This window comes from Urocampus carinirostris, chromosome 19 (genome assembly GCF_059441175.1).
Source record: "Urocampus carinirostris isolate Australia breed hairy pipefish chromosome 19, RoL_Ucar_1.0, whole genome shotgun sequence".
NCBI lineage: Eukaryota > Metazoa > Chordata > Actinopteri > Syngnathiformes > Syngnathidae > Urocampus > Urocampus carinirostris.
In genome coordinates this window covers 10,377,785-10,393,489 of record NC_142367.1, presented here as the reverse complement: position 1 = coordinate 10,393,489, position 15,705 = coordinate 10,377,785, and the positions used below count along the sequence as shown (strand labels likewise).

Genomic DNA, 15,705 nt, shown 5'->3' with positions numbered 1-15,705 from the left:
TTTGGTATAAAAGCAAATTTTAAAAAGGAGGCGTGGCGACTGAGGGGGGTAAGAAGCAAATGTTTCAGATTAAAAGCGCGGATGAGTCTTAACATGGTTTGCATTCTAGTGTGAGCTCAAAGCAAATGCGCGCATAGCAGTGACAGGAGGCGAAAGCAGTTGTTGCAGTCAAGTCGATTACGACGGTACTTACCTCCTGGTTTCATAAAACACAAAACACAAGAAGAAAACAGTCAAACTTTGAACTTGTTCACATGGCCGAAGAAGCCACTAGGCGGCGTTCTTGGCAAAAGACCCACCTAATTTGAGCAGCCAGCCCTCTCTGTCCGGATTGAAAAATGTGTGGGTGAGGTCGTTGCCGTCATCTTCTGGGATTTTGAAGGGCTCGTTTTTGATGCTTTCAAACAGGTTCTACTCGCACAGTTAGACAATGATTTAACAATTTTTTTACAAAAGAAGACTACAAGAATAAATACTCAGAAAGAAAACTATTTTTGGTGATCCTTGAGGTAAATCGTAACTATTTGTTGCACTCACGTCTGCTAAAGTTAGATCTTGAGCAAAATACTCCCTGGCAACATTAAACCTACATTTTTACATCCAAGGAGTTATTGTCAGGATTCATCTGTCCTAATTTCATTCGTAGTTTGAATTTATCGACGACTGGCACAAGAATTCAGTCCAGCCAAGAAAATGAGTTTTTGACATATTTGCGCTAAGTTTTGCTAGTGGCTGTGCTAGCACTAATACGACCCCAAAACGGTATGTAACATCCTACATGCCCACATTTCTTGAGTAAATATTGTGTAGATTATGACCTTTATCTTCTTAGTTCCTTTATCTTCTTTTTTTTTTTATCCTCACCCGATAAATGGGATACTGGCAGACATGGGGACTTGAGACTTAGTGACTTGGACTCGAGTCGACTCGAGTCGCTGTTTTTATGACTTGTGACTTGACTTGGACTTGGCAATCTAAGACTCGGGACTTGACTTGTGACTTGACTTGCCCAAGAAAAAAATACTTGGGACTTACTTGGGACTTGAAGGTGAAGACTTGAGACTTACTTGAGACTTGCACATGTGTGACTTGGTCCCATGTCTGGATACTGGAGTGCCACACCCAATTTCGATGTCACAATATGTTCAATCTATTTTGTAACCATGACAATAAAGGTATATTCTATTCTAGTTAGGCACGTTGCTCAACCTTTGTTGTTGACCATGGCTGTCTGTTTCGGTGCTAGCCTCACATGATGAACTAATGGGATTTACCATTTTGAAAGTCTTCTGTCCCGCCATCACATCAGAGCTCCATAGGAAGCAAACCACATCAGTGAACTTGGACTAAATTTCTCAAGTCCCCCGGCACATAGATACTTTATTCATCCCCGCAGGGAAATTCACATTTCCATTAGCATCCCTGAGCTGAGAACAATACAATAATAAAGCAAAAAGAATACAATATACAAATACCCAATGTGACGTGCAAATGCCCACTGTAGCGTGTTATATAGAATATCTAAATAGTGCTACACAGAATACATATTGCAATAAAATTCGGTAATATGCAATGTAGGGGGTGTGGTTTAATATTGTGGAATATTTTGCAAAATATTTGCATAATTGTGGGGAGGTACACTTCACATTCTGTGCCTAATTGAAAAAAGAAACCCTGTTTTGGAACACCCTTAAACAGTGGTTAAATCCACATGTCATCAACTAATTCAAGATCAAACTCTAGTACAATGCAAAAATTGTGACTGCTACCCTTGCCAGTTTAATGAAATGTGCAACATTCCCTAGCCCGTTTGTCATGACCACATTCACCTAACACAATAGAAGTCAAAATGAAAACACGTTTAGAAAAGTCTGAAATCTCACTTTGAGAAGCTCCTCTGGCAGGTCACCGCCATCATTGATGCCCCGATTCATGGCGATAAATCTCTGGACGGAGGGTTTGTCCTTTACATTGGGGTTGTGCAAACTTGTGTTTAGCATAATGACGGCAAACGACAACACGTAACATGTGTCTGCGGAAATAAAAGAGCGCTCATTCATTAAAGGAGCATGGCCACCAACTACAAATTACTCACCTGTGCTCTGAAAGACGCCAGGATTACAGTGGCAGTAGCGCTGGGCGAAGGCCTCCATCATACGGTCGATCTTCTGGGCCTCGCCAGGAAGCCGGAAGCTCCAAAGGAACTGCCGCAAGGCCTGGACCAGGTTGAGGTCCGAGAACTCGTGAAGCTGTAGGAAGGCGTGGAGCACCTCAATGTTGAAATCATCTCTGAAACACACATTTTTGCAATTTGCATGAACGAACAAAAACATGGTTAGGAAAAACACTGACCTTTCTCCGAGGTAGTCACCGATGGCAGTCTTGTTCAGGCCCTCACCCTTGTACAAGAAGCGAGCGATGTCATCGCTGGTGTTTTTCAGCAATGAGCAGTCTATCAGAAACTGAATCCCCTTCAAACAACATTTGGCAAATTTGTATTAGTTTTTAAATATATTGTTTAAAAAGCGCATTCATCTGTTAAATTGGGATCTTTCAAATGATTAAATAGAGAATATTCATATTTTATTTTTTCTGACCTTCTTGGGGTCCATGTTAAATTTCTTCCGGCCCATGGAGATCTGTTTATTCCTCTGCATGCTTTTCCTAAAGTAAAAAAAAAAAACTTAAAAAAACAAAACACTATCCATGCATAAAAAATAATGAACCTACTGCCCAACCCCCACAAATATTTATATTACTTTTAAATAGATTATGTCAAAAATGATAAAAAATGCAAGTGTGGCTCCAACCTCAATCGTTTCAACAATATTACATTGCTACTTCATCAGCTAACTTAAACGTTGACGCCATCTTGAGGCTTCTTAGGGCATTTCAGAAGCAACTTTACAAATAAATGTGTTAGGTAGTGTTCCCATGCTATTTACTCAATTTTGTTGATTACTTTCAGAAAATGTGCAAACAATAAAAATCCGATTACAACGTTTGCATGTGCCCTTTAACTGGGTTATCGAGAATATTCCAAGACATTTTGCAAGTATGTTGGGACATCATTTTGAACATCATTTTGAAAGTATGTGATACTCCTGCAAAATAAATTTGTATTCAATTGTCACTTTGAAAGGAGATATTTTTCCTGCCGAAACCAATAAAATATATGACTGAAATGTAAAAAAAGGAATAAGCCAAGTATAGGCAGGTTTATAATACCGTATTTTCCGCACTATAAGGCGCACCTAAAAGCCTTTATTTTTTTCAAAAGCTGACCATGCGCCTTATAATACAGTGCGCCTTATTTATGGATCAATTTTAAAATTGCAAAGTTTTCCAACTAACTTGCAGCCGCCGACTCGATTTTCCCCTGAACGCCAAGTAGTACGCGGTGTATGCTTGGATTTATTTACCGGCGTTTCATTGGCTAACAAATGTGTCAATCATCATTTGAATCAATCACTATTGGCTTAAGTTATTCGGAGGTCAAGGGGCGGATCCTTTTTATCATTTATAGGCTGGCATTGGCTTAAACGGCAACACAAAGCCTGCAATTGGCCAAAACAACGGTGTATGCTGGGATTTATTTACCGGCGTTTCATTGGCTAATCAATGTGTCAATCATCATTTGAATCGATCACTATTGGCTAAAGTTATTCGGAGGTCAAGAGGCGGATCCTTTTTATCATTTACAGGCTGGCATTGGCTTAAACGGCAACACAAAGCCTGCAATTGGCCAAAAAAGATGAATGTTTATGGCACGTGGCTGACGGCATAGAGAAAGCATTTTTTTCTATTCTGTATTTGAAATTATTTTATTCTCCTGGATTTACTAAACTCACGGATATAAGAGGACCATGGCTGCACATTATTATTGAACACAACGACTTCGGTGAGCTACTTCGGGTTTTATATTGTCCCTGTATCTTGTTTCAGACTGAACTCGATGTTTCTGTGATAAGCGGTGCAGATAATGGATGGAGTGTCTATTTTTAAATTAAACTCAATTCCAAGTGTTTATTGTCATATGCACAGTAAAGTTGCGAGCGAAAAAGAAAATAGAAACTAAGAAATGTGTGGCATTTCTTGAATCCCAAGACTTTAACCTTCCGAATGATGGAACGATGCATTTGAGTGACATCGTACGGACACCGCATCCGCACGTGTTCTCGACACGTATTTGCGTCTTTGCAAGCTTTGGGAATGTTAAGGGGGTAATAAGTTGGACTTAACTATCTGACTGTTTTGTCCACGTTCCCATTGTAGCGCCTTATAATCCGGTGCGTCTTATCTATGTCAAAAATTGGACCAAAAACTATTTTTTCGGGGTGCGCCCTATAACCCGGTGCGCCTTATAGTGCGGAAAATACGGTAGATTCAAAATAGTCTTTTCAATGACTCAGGAACCTGCCTGCTGACAAATAAGCAAGACACAATAGTGCCCTACAATTTTTGGAGTCACTTTTCATAGCCTTGATAAGGATGTACTCACAAGCAAAATGTTCCTCTAAAGATTTCTTACCTTTCTTCAGTTAGGCCTAGGTTATCAATCTCACAAGTGACCTCTGCTATCTCATTCTTCAGTCTCTAGAAAATCACATTTAAAACAGAAAAAAAACATGAGTGACACTCGACACCTCTTCTATGGGATCCTGAGCACCTGTTCTTGGGTCAGTGCGGCGACCTTTCTTCCCCATGCGCCCTGACCCACTTTTACGAGGCTGCCCCCCCAGATACTTGGCCCACGCGAAAAATTAAATAATTAGTGAATTAAATGGCAATGAACGGAAATAGGATAAAAAGATTGGAGGGAAAAGCAATAGAGGTAATCCTGAAGAAAAAAACAGACCAGGAATGTGTCTCAGGTTGAACTCTCCCTAGACACAATCCTCATCCATCGTATGAAAAAAAAAAAAAATAGTCTGAACTCTTCCATATGCGTCTCCATGGTTACGACAACTACCCATCCCCACTCTTTATAAAGGAACTGCGTCCAATGTCTCAATTACTGGAATATTTGACGGCTCATTGCCCATTTGTCTCGGGGGCACACGGAAGAGACGATTATAGCAGACAATATAGGCTCAAGAGTGGCCAAGGAACATGTCGATTGAATGCGATTTCATTTTTTTGATTGCAGTGTCTCATATTGTTTAGATATTTGAGCCTTGAAAAAAATACATTTTAAATCATTTGATGTTAAAGGGAAAAAGTGTGTGTATGTTTACTTGAATGTCCTGCAGTAGCTCCTGTTTTCGGCGTCGGATGCTCTCCAGCTCCTGTCTCTCTTCTGGACTGAGGTCATCAGGCACTGATGACCATTGAGACAGTGAAGAAAAAAACAAACAGGCGACAGATTGGGTTTAATCTCTGTGGCAACAGGTTCCAAATGTGCAAAATATTACAAATTCATGAGACAGCAAACACTGCAGTGTTTATCTGACCATCTAGTAACACATCAAAATTTATCTCAACGGACAAGAACAGCCCAGTGGCCTGACAGGCTTGGAGCAACCCTGATTATCATGGTAGTCAACTTTCTCAAGTGGTATGGCACATTTTCTAAAAGAGATAAACACAAGCATGCAACTCCCAGACAGACATCGCTCTTATAATAACCCAGTACCAGAATAACAACCCACCATTGTGAGCAGAAATCAAATTTCAAGTGCGAAATCTCAGACACAATAGCAACAGGACTCTCGAGAGGCCACTAACTGTGTTTTTGCTAGAAACAAGACTCCTCGGAATGCATGACAAAGTGTAAAGCATGAAACAGAAAACATTGCTATAAAAAGTAACAAATCACTATCACACGGCTTCTTACCAGCGAGAGGCTATTTAAACCTTAACTCGTGAATCCGATCTGATCCACCTGTCAATTTTAGAGTTGCTCAGTCCACATGATTGCCTTTTTGATAGGACGTCCTCTCCAGACTTATTAGACGCTCAAAACCAAACCAATGTGAAACTGCCAGAGAGGGGCAAGACCCTTAAGCATTTCCCTCCACCCAATACTTCCCCTCCCTCTTGACTTTCTCCACCCTCAATGTTTAACTGGCCTTAAAATTAGGCAGTAATGATCCTCATGTGAATAAGCAATGGAGGATTCTTTTTTTTTTTAATTTTAAAGTAGTGCTTCACCTAAACCGGTTGCAAAAGTGTGGTTGACACAACGTTACACAATTAAATGAGGCCTAAAATACAGAAAGTGCTGGTTTTAAATCAAAAAGTCAATATTGCCAGAGCTGCAAGGTGAAATGTAATGAAAACAATTATATTATATTCTAAATGACTATAACTGTAAAAGGGCACATTTGTTTCTCACTTTCGAAGCCACCCTCCATAAAATTCCCCCAAAAGCAATTCGGTGTATTCCTCAACTTGTCTGAGTATTTGCAGAAAAAACATTGTGGTCATCGCATGCCAATGGCCACACAATCAAACTTGTGCCCGCCCTCTCGTCTCAGACCAGTCTCGTTGGGCACTGCGCCACTGTAACCGTCAGAAGCAGCTGACCCAGGACCCGAGGCCAAGCGGGTTTGTTTGTGAAGAAAAGAAAATGATGCGTTTGGTCGTCTCGCTTCACTCATAAAGCGAGGATTGTTTCTTGCTACGGCAGCTGGCCCCCAGGCCAACCGGCCCAGCTTGGAGATATAATCCGGCGGTTATGGTGAACTCCCACTGGAGACTGGGTTGCATTCATCCACAGAAAAGGCCAACACAAGAATTGTGGCCAGTTCAAAAGAATGCAAAATGAGTTCATGGAAAGCTGCAACAAAAAATATACTACGCTTTGTTTTCTATATAACAGTGCGGATATCACTGTGAGTGGTGTAAAAAAAAAAAAAAAGTTTGAAAAGAAAAGAGACCATGGTGATATGATGGGAGTGACAGTACAAATATTTATCTAAATATAATAATAAAGACAACAATAAAAAGGGATTAATGCCGACACCAGGGAAATGGGCTGGGCAATATAATTTGCCATTTTAAAAATTTGCTTCATCCTGAAATCAAGGAAAATATTTTAGAAGTGGAAATTGATTCCCTAAAAATTAAACACTTTTGAAAATTTTATTTCAATGATTACCAATTATTAAATTGTTGCCAAGAACAAGACATGAACATGATTTTCTTTTTACAAAAGCTATAAATGTTATTCTTTTCTGAACTTCATGCAAAAGACCACTTATATTAAAAAAAAAAACTGTCAAAATAAACGCTTCTTGAGTAGATTTATTGTTTTGTTCAAATTCCAATAAACTTTTTACCAGCCTAACTGACTTATAAAGTTAAAGGCCCAGTGTGCAATATTTGACCACTAAATGGCACTGTATTGTCTAATGCGGACAAAAAACGGTGCCAAGAGCATATCGTAGCAGCAAGATGTCAGACAAACATGGCAGTGACTTCTAGGTACGGATTCCACTATGTAAAATAATGTTTTTTTCTAAATTTACATTGGTATAATAGTTCAATTCTTTTTGTCGAGTATTCAAATCAATGTTTTTTTTTTATTACCAAATGAAGTAGTTTCGTACCATCAGGAGGCATTAAATATTTCACACTTACCCTTCAGGACTTTAAATTATATGAACTAAATCTTAATCAAAATTGGCTGCCATAGGAAAGCCAATACTGTACCGGTACCTGTCACTGTAGGAAGTGTTATTACTTTAAACCAAAACTGGTATCAGCACTGATACGAAAATTGATTTCGGTACTTAGCCTAACACGCGAAAGGTCCCCGGTTCCAGACCGAGTGAGAACATATGTTGGCCTGGAGGGGGATGGGCAACACCAGGCTGTACTTTCCCAAGACACGCCACCGGAAAATGTTGCCCCCATTACCCTAGTGGTTAAGGGATCCGACCCACCAACTTATGATTTTAATCGTTGCTAAGTTTGGTCATAGGATAAATATTGTATAAATATCAACCTCAATTCGTGACTTGACAAACAATATAAAGAAACCTATACCGGTACTTGTTCATCCTCGTAATTATAACCAAGATGGACTGCAAGACATTAGATATTATAAACATTTCTGACCAATATTTTGGTATAACCTTTAATTGTTGCAAAGTGGGATCGAAAAATAAACACAGTGTAAATAATAGCCTTCAACCCCGATGAAAAGACCGTCGCTTTTACAGAACATCAACATTGACTGACCGTCACAAGAGATCTTGTTATGACGTCATACGTAAGTCAAAAAACGTCCTTAAAAATGTTCACGTTTAAAAAGCTAATAAATAATGCGGCGCACTAGAACCTCGTTAAGTGCGCCTTCGGTCCAGTTGACTGATAACAACTCGCTTTAATGGCTTTTATCGACACTTTAAAAGACGAGTCACTTGTTTAAAACTCCAAAAGAAACAACATATAGCGCTAATTTATATTAAGCTAACTGCTAATTAGCAAAACTGTCCAAGCTAACTTAGTTAGCTTCAATTAAAAAGACCCCCAGGGGAACTTACCGACGCCGTCTTCTGACTTTAAAACCATGTTGGTTGTGCCGTCTGACTTTTTAAGAAGAGCGAGGACAAAATAGAAAAAGTAAACGCGACTTCGAGTAACTTTTAAGGTTTAAGTTGGGATTTGGAGTCGAGTTGGGAAAAATTACAACTAAGCCCATCGGAGGAGACACCCGGTGTTGGGACTCTAGGGAGGCGTTGGGCGTGACTTAGAAGAAGTAGCCAATCAGAAGGCGGCTGGTATCGAAGATGATATGAGACGAAGGCCAAAATTATGTGTTAAGCTTTGTTATTTAAAAAAAGATAACAATTAAAAGTATTTTTAATTATTTATTCAACAATGCTCTTGTTCTTTAAAAGTGGACACCAACGCCAAATATGTACTCAGTTGTTTTTAAATAATTGTTCCCATAAGGCTAAACTAACGATTTGCTGATGATATCGCATTTTATTGCTGTGGAACATTTTTTTTTTCAGGACAAAAAAAAAATTGAATTATACCATAACGGAGACAGGACCCACTCGCGGTGCGTTTTATTTGAAGAAAGGGAAAGGGTTGCGCCCACGATCCGGGAAAGCAGGTCGCTCTGAACTCGGAAATGGATCTTCTGTGGCGAGCGATGGCGGTGTCAGGGACGGAAAAACGGGTCAGTAGCCGGGACAGGAGAGCAAAACGTGGTCAGGGTCGGAAGCGAGTCGTAAGGCAGGAAAGGAGAGTAGACGTGGTTGAGGACAAAAGAGGTCGAAAGCCGGGACGGAAGAGTAGACGTGGTCAGGATAAAAAACGGGTCGAGGCCGGGGGACAGACAGGAGCAAAAAACAGGTGGGGGTCAGGGTCGAAAGAGGCTTGCCTAGTGTTAACTGAGGTTCGCAGACGGACTATAAATAATGTTTATTAGCTTCTGATCAGTAAGAAGACAATTCCAATTCTTAATAAACTCTTGAGATACGATTTAGATAATAAACAAAAAACACCGAATTTGGGGATTTTTGTTTTATGAACAACGGCAATTAGTTTGTTATGCACCAAAATATACCATACTCTTTTAAACAATTGCAATTCCCCTTACTAAACCATAATAAACCTGACAAACACAACACGGCATCTATTTACACAATTCTTTCAGCTTCTTTCTTTGTTCTTTCCCAACTTCCAGTAATTTACTTACAAAATATGACAAGTAATGTCTCCAAACGCATGTCTGCCATTGGCAAAGGTCATATAAAATGCTGGTCTGCTAATGGTTTGCGACACGACATCATGAAAATGCTGATATGCTACTGGCTGAACTCCCTCCCACAATGCCTTACTCTTTATTTAGTTCAGAATCTTGAGTGATTCAGACTTTGTGAATCAATGAAACAATGCTGTATTATCGATACTGTATTTATTTGCTATGGCTCCCAAGGCTTGCAAGTGTTTCTAAAGCCTGGGTAAGCAACCTGTGGCTCTAGAGCATGTGGCCCTTTAGAGCTGCCCTAGTGGCTAACTGGAGATTTTTCAGAAACGTTTGGTCATGAAAAAATATGTGAGAGGGAAAAAAACAATTTATTTATATATTATATATATTCCTGTAGTACAAAATTGAAATGATCAAAAACGTATAAAATACGTTGGAAACACATAATCCATGAGTAGCGGCCATTTTACTATTTGCAATTTTAATAAACCAATCACAACTCATCTGTTGTCTAAAGCGGCGCTCTGATTGGCTGTTATCTGATGCTGCATCTGATAAAGAGGATAAATCATTTTGTTTATCATTAAATTAGTTGGAAAATTGCTTAACCAGTGTTTGACATTTTAGATTTGTATTTAGAATTTTTTTTCTTTAAACTTATTTGGGTCGACTTGACCTCTCAGTTGGGAAATTTTTCATTTTCGGTCTTGTTTCTGAGCATAGGAGAAATAACAAAATAATGGATTATTATTTTTACTTTATTGAGATAATAAATTTAATGGGTAAACCAAACTTTTTCGTGCCAAAGGTAAGCAGAACTGCAGTGTTAACACTGATTAACTTGAGAATTCCCTGTATATTTGCTGATCAGAATTTTTTTGGGGACGTTAAAAGTAATTTTCTGCAAGGGAAGCAGCTGTTGTACTGGACGCGGCCGGACAATGCCGGGAATGTTAAGAAGTCTAAGGTCATTGCAGCTGTCGGCCATTTTGTACTCGCTAAAAACAGGATGGACAAAAAGGAAGCGCTCAGGAAATCTTTAATGACCTTTTCCTGGATCTAATCATTAACATGGTTACCTCGAATAAAACAGAAGTCAAGATATAATCTAAATAAAACCTCAACTTTTTTTAAGCTGAGAGCTACTTTTCTGTTACTTAGTGACGAAGGGCTACCAATTTGATACACATTTCTATAATAATTTATTGTTTTAAGAAGAAAGCTTTTTTCTTCCTCTGCATGCTCGTTTGTATCTTGGCTGTAAGGTGTTGGTTGGTTGAAATAAAGGCTTGGAAGATAAGCAGTTCTTTTGAGGTTTTTATTACAGATTATTTCGGGGGCAAATGAGCTACAAGTCAAGTCATGTTTTTTTGTATAGCCCTTAATCACAAAGAGTCTCAAAGGGCTGCACAGACCACAGATTATTGCAAACCACAGACTATTATGACACCATCCCCTCATCTAAAACCTACAAGAGGGCAAATAATCTACAGATAAAGTCAACATCAAATATAGGTTATTCATATGCTATGGAATAGAAGTGCGTTTTAAGCTTAGATTTAAACATTTCCACTGAGGTTGCAGATCGAATCTCAGGGGGAAGAGCATTCCACAGCACCCGGGCCCGAATGGAGAACACTCGAACCTGCGGATCTGTCTTTGGCTCTTGGGATCACTAGTAGACAAGCACGAACAAAACAATGGCTGTTGTAAATTGTCATGATTTGGCGCCTGCAGTCCCTCTCCTTCTCCAAAGGTGGCAGCATTACCCCATTTCCCAGTCCCCCTCACTTTTCCTCTCCCCAGGTGATTTTAATCAGACAATTAGCCACCTCTAATATAAATACTCCGGGCTTCCATTTTACACTGTTGAGTCATCTCGATTCCTGAAGAAATTCACCCGCCAAGACTACAAGCTTCCCCCACGACTTCCTTCTTCATTCCCCCTCTCGTTCCAAGTTCACCCATACCAAGTCCTGACACTCCAACCGCCTTTATAAAGATACTCCCAAATCTCACTTTCAAGATTTCAAGTTTATACTCCCTGACCTCCTTCTTCAGTTCCCTCTTTGCCCCAGGATCTTCCACTCCTTTTCTCGCTACCCTTCTTCCTTTTCTCTTCCATCCTTCCTTCTTTCTTTCTCTCTTCCTTTCGTCCTTTCTTTCATTCTCTCGCCCTTTCGTCCTCTCTTTCTCTCTTCCTTTCATTCTTTGTTTCTCTCTTCTCTTCCTTTTCTCCTGTCTATTTTCTCTTTTCCTCTCATCCTGTCTTTTTTCTCTCTTCCTTCATTCCTGTCTTTCTTTAGTTCTCTTTTGCTCTTTTTTTCTCTTTCTTCCTTCCATCCTGCAGTCCTTTGAGTCACCTTGTGATTAAGGGCTATACAAATAAACATGACTTGACTCCAGCCTATTTTCTTTACAGGTACTTCCAAATCTTCCTTTCAAGGTTTTCTTCACAAAGAGACTTCCTCTTAAGTTTCTGTCCTCAGCAGTTCAGGCCCCACACTCTACCTAGTAAAGCCTTTTTGCTGTTGTTAAATAAACTCCCCCCTGTTGGGGTTTGATCATGTTCCTTGTATTCCGTCTCCTCGTTGACATGCACTTGGGTCTGTCCGACACCTCTTGACAGAAATCACCAGTGTCTAGAGTAAGCTAGCGGTCGAAACAAAACCCAAAGAAAAATCTGAAGTGGAATTTCCCCGAACAAGAGCCTTTGCTTTCATTGGTTCTAACAAGTATGGTTATGCTGAGGTTTTCAAGGCCACTTCTGGCTACAAAACAACTGAAATAATAGAAGAATATGTATAATTACATACCTGTCAACCTGTACGTTTTTGATGCATTTTAAGACGTGTACAACGTACAAGAAAATCTGTACGGAAAAACGCAAATTTGTCAATTAAAGGTACCATCCGGTATGCACCGACTATCACAAAACGGCAAATCAATCAAGTCAAACGAGTTCGCCGCGGTAGCCTCTGTCTCGTTATCGTTTTTTCCGTTGCAAACGAAGCGAGTGGTTTGATGTAGTGAAAGGAAGTCCGTCTCTTTTTAGAGAACCGGCTTTTTTGGCTCAACTCATTAAAGAGAGCCGGCTCTCAAACGGCTCACTTGCTTTAATGCATTTAATCACGAATTATTATGTTGAATAAAGAAGTTAAGAAAAAAAGAAAGTATAAAAGGAGAAAATGAAAAAAGACAGGTTTGTGGTTATCACTTTAATCAGTATATTACCAACAATAATTTAATGCAGAAAATGAATGAATAATTTGAATAAAAAAATGTATTATTTTACTTAATTATATTTGCATGTATTTTTTCCTCCTACCGTGAGCGTCCAAGCTACCTAATTGGTGAACCTTTTTTATAATAAACCTCATTCATGTCGGGCAACTCAGTATCTCACAACAAAATGTTAATTAATGTGCAATATAACATGTTAAACTACATAAATAAACACGTTTGAAAAAAAAATATGGTGTAAGATTATTTTGTATTTTGTAAGGGAAAATACAACATTTTGTAAGGGCATGGAGCCCTGGAGGTTGACAGGTATGTAATTATGACTGAATGAATAAAGAAGTTACATATGGTGGAAATGAATTGGTAAATTAAGACATTTTATAAACATGACTAAATATAACCAGGGACACATTTTAATAACACCCGTCATTATTATGTTGTTATTAACTCAATACTAGGTTGTAACCATTAGTTGTAAAATAAGCTTAGTCCACCACTATAACCTCCACTTGAACTTTTCTCAGTCCCAAATGGAGTTTGAAGGGATCTCCAATGAGATGAGGGTGAGAGTGGTGGGCCGCCGTGAAGATATCGCTCTAGAAGAGTATCAAAGAAGGCGAAGAGCGTGTGTCACGCTCTCCAAGCGAGCCCACCATCTTGCCTGACTCATGCACACTCAACCAAATGCCTCATAAATGCATGCACTAAAACACATCTTGTCACTCTCTTGGATGTCGCCATGGCAATGGCAGCAACCTGTTATACTGATAAAGTAGACTCCCAGGACGCAACATGAATCTGTACATGCACGTAATGGAAAAAGGACATTTTGTTTACCTTTGGTGTGACGTGACTTCGGTTGGTACAGTGGAGTTAGTGGATGGATGCAGAGCGGGTAGAAGACGGCAGATTAAAATTAAAGTGATTTTAAAACTTCCCCTTTCAAGGATTGTTAAACCATTGGAAGATTTCCTCATTTTAACTGCTTTTTTATTTTAAATAATATTCCTGAGAGTTGATTGGTTACGTACGGCCATGCAACTAAGTGAGGGTAACTATGCATATTCCTTCTTCGTATTACTCTGTTTCTATGGTAATATTTTTTTTCTTCCCCCCAAGCATCAGTGCAAGCCTTGTACCCATAGAATAGTACTTTTTGCCCGTGGTATCAGACATGTGGCCTGAGGGCCAGTTGAGGCTCACGGGCAAAATTGTGAGGCCTTTGCCTCAATATGCAAGTTTAAGGAAAGAGTTCCATATAGATTATCCTACCAGGGAGGATATTGTCATCGCTGTTGAACTGAAGATTAAAAGACAGTAGACGCACCCTGCAAATAACTTTTGGTGGGCTTCTGCCTTTGAAAAAAGTGAGTTATACATGTTTCATCTGCCTGACCATGGTTATAAAACCCAATTTGGCTAAATTAGCATCGTCATATGTCACAGTAGTTAAATGTTACGATAAATTATTTTGCAAGAAGCCATGTTTAAAACCGTTCATGTTCAGAAAATTAAAGGCGAAAGCCATATATTAAAATCTGAATCATTGTAATTCAATTTTTTGACTCACATTTATAGTCTTAGCTGGTACAAAATGCTGCAGCGAGGCTTTAAACTAAGACAAGAAAGTTTGATCACATTACCCTGATTTTAGCAAACTTGCTTTGGTTACCTGTTAGCTTAAGATGTGATTTCAAGGTTCTGTCGGTGTGATACAAAAATCATGCATGGACTTGCTCCCTCATATCTTTCAGATTTTATTCCCCCCTATGTTTCTGTCCGGAGCCTTCGCTCTGAAAATGCTGGTCTACTAGTGATCCCAAGACCCAAGAAGAGATCCGCAGGTTCGAAAGCGTTCTCCATTTGGGCCTCAGTTATGTGGAATGCTCTTCCCCCTGAGATTCGATCTGCAACCTCAGTGGAAATGTTTAAATCTAGTCTTAAAACACACTTATATTGTATAGTTTATGAATATTTCCTGTTGACGATATCTGTATATTAATTGTTATTGCAACATTCAATGCAGCCTGGTCCTCCTGGAATGGGGATTACTTCATGTGCAGTCCCTTCTCAAGGTTTCTTCATTTTCCTCATGTTGAGGTTTTAGATCCTTGCCCTCATGTAGGTTTGAGATCAGGGGACGGTGTAATAATAGTGTGTTGTTGTTATAGTCTGTAATCTGAGCAGCCCTTTGAGACTTTTGTGATTACGGGCGTCACAAATAAACATGACTTGACTTCACTTCTAATTTTAGAACTTAATTTGTATATTTTTAACAAGGTTTTTGACAACAGTGGTATTTTTCATAAGGGCTTTCCTCAACCCCAACCTCACCCAGGCCTAAGCTCTGACAGACCCCAAGAAAATCCAGTATGAGACCCCTTCTTTATGCCACCTAAATAACAAGGTAAATCCGTCTCAAATACTGTACCCTAACGTTAATCAAATGTAGCTTTTGAGATGGATTATATTGAACAAAGCTGTGTATGATTGTGATGCCATCTACTTGTTTAGTGTACAGAGCAAAATAATAATAAGAAGAAATCACTGACCTTTACTAGCAGGAGCAGATTGTAGATCTCGCACCATTGGACACAAAAACGCCTGAAAACTGGAGGCGCACAATTCACTGACGCTCCCCATCACGTCGCGGGAGACTCCACCATCACGATTTGTCTCCGTCCGGCGACACTTTTACAAAAGAGCGTTTTTCTCCTTCTTCATCTCTCTCTCTCTTTCCTCCCTCACTTGACCTGACTCCCATCATCCACGCACACCATCGCCAAGACACC

General features: G+C 39.5%; 1 protein-coding gene across 3 annotated transcripts in view; it reads right to left on the bottom strand.

The window, feature by feature from the left end:
* The window catches only part of LOC148347253 (cytohesin-1-like), a 16,694-nt gene extending 989 nt beyond the window's left edge, over positions 1 to 15,705 (bottom strand). The window contains exons 1-8 of one of the 3 annotated variants that reach the window (XM_088323673.1): positions 15,466 to 15,705; positions 5,238 to 5,320; positions 4,532 to 4,596; positions 2,598 to 2,664; positions 2,353 to 2,471; positions 2,096 to 2,289; positions 1,884 to 2,032; positions 300 to 411 (exon numbers count right to left, since the gene is read on the bottom strand). In XM_088323673.1, coding sequence (XP_088179799.1) covers positions 300 to 411; positions 1,884 to 2,032; positions 2,096 to 2,289; positions 2,353 to 2,471; positions 2,598 to 2,664; positions 4,532 to 4,596; positions 5,238 to 5,320; positions 15,466 to 15,556 — 880 coding nt within the window. In that variant the 5' untranslated portion in view covers positions 15,557 to 15,705. Of the gene's footprint in view, positions 1 to 298; positions 412 to 1,883; positions 2,033 to 2,095; positions 2,290 to 2,352; positions 2,472 to 2,597; positions 2,665 to 4,531; positions 4,597 to 5,237; positions 5,321 to 5,836; positions 5,965 to 8,492; positions 8,697 to 15,465 lie in introns of those variants that run through there. The other 2 variants (XM_088323674.1, XM_088323675.1) reach the window with 2 other exon arrangements.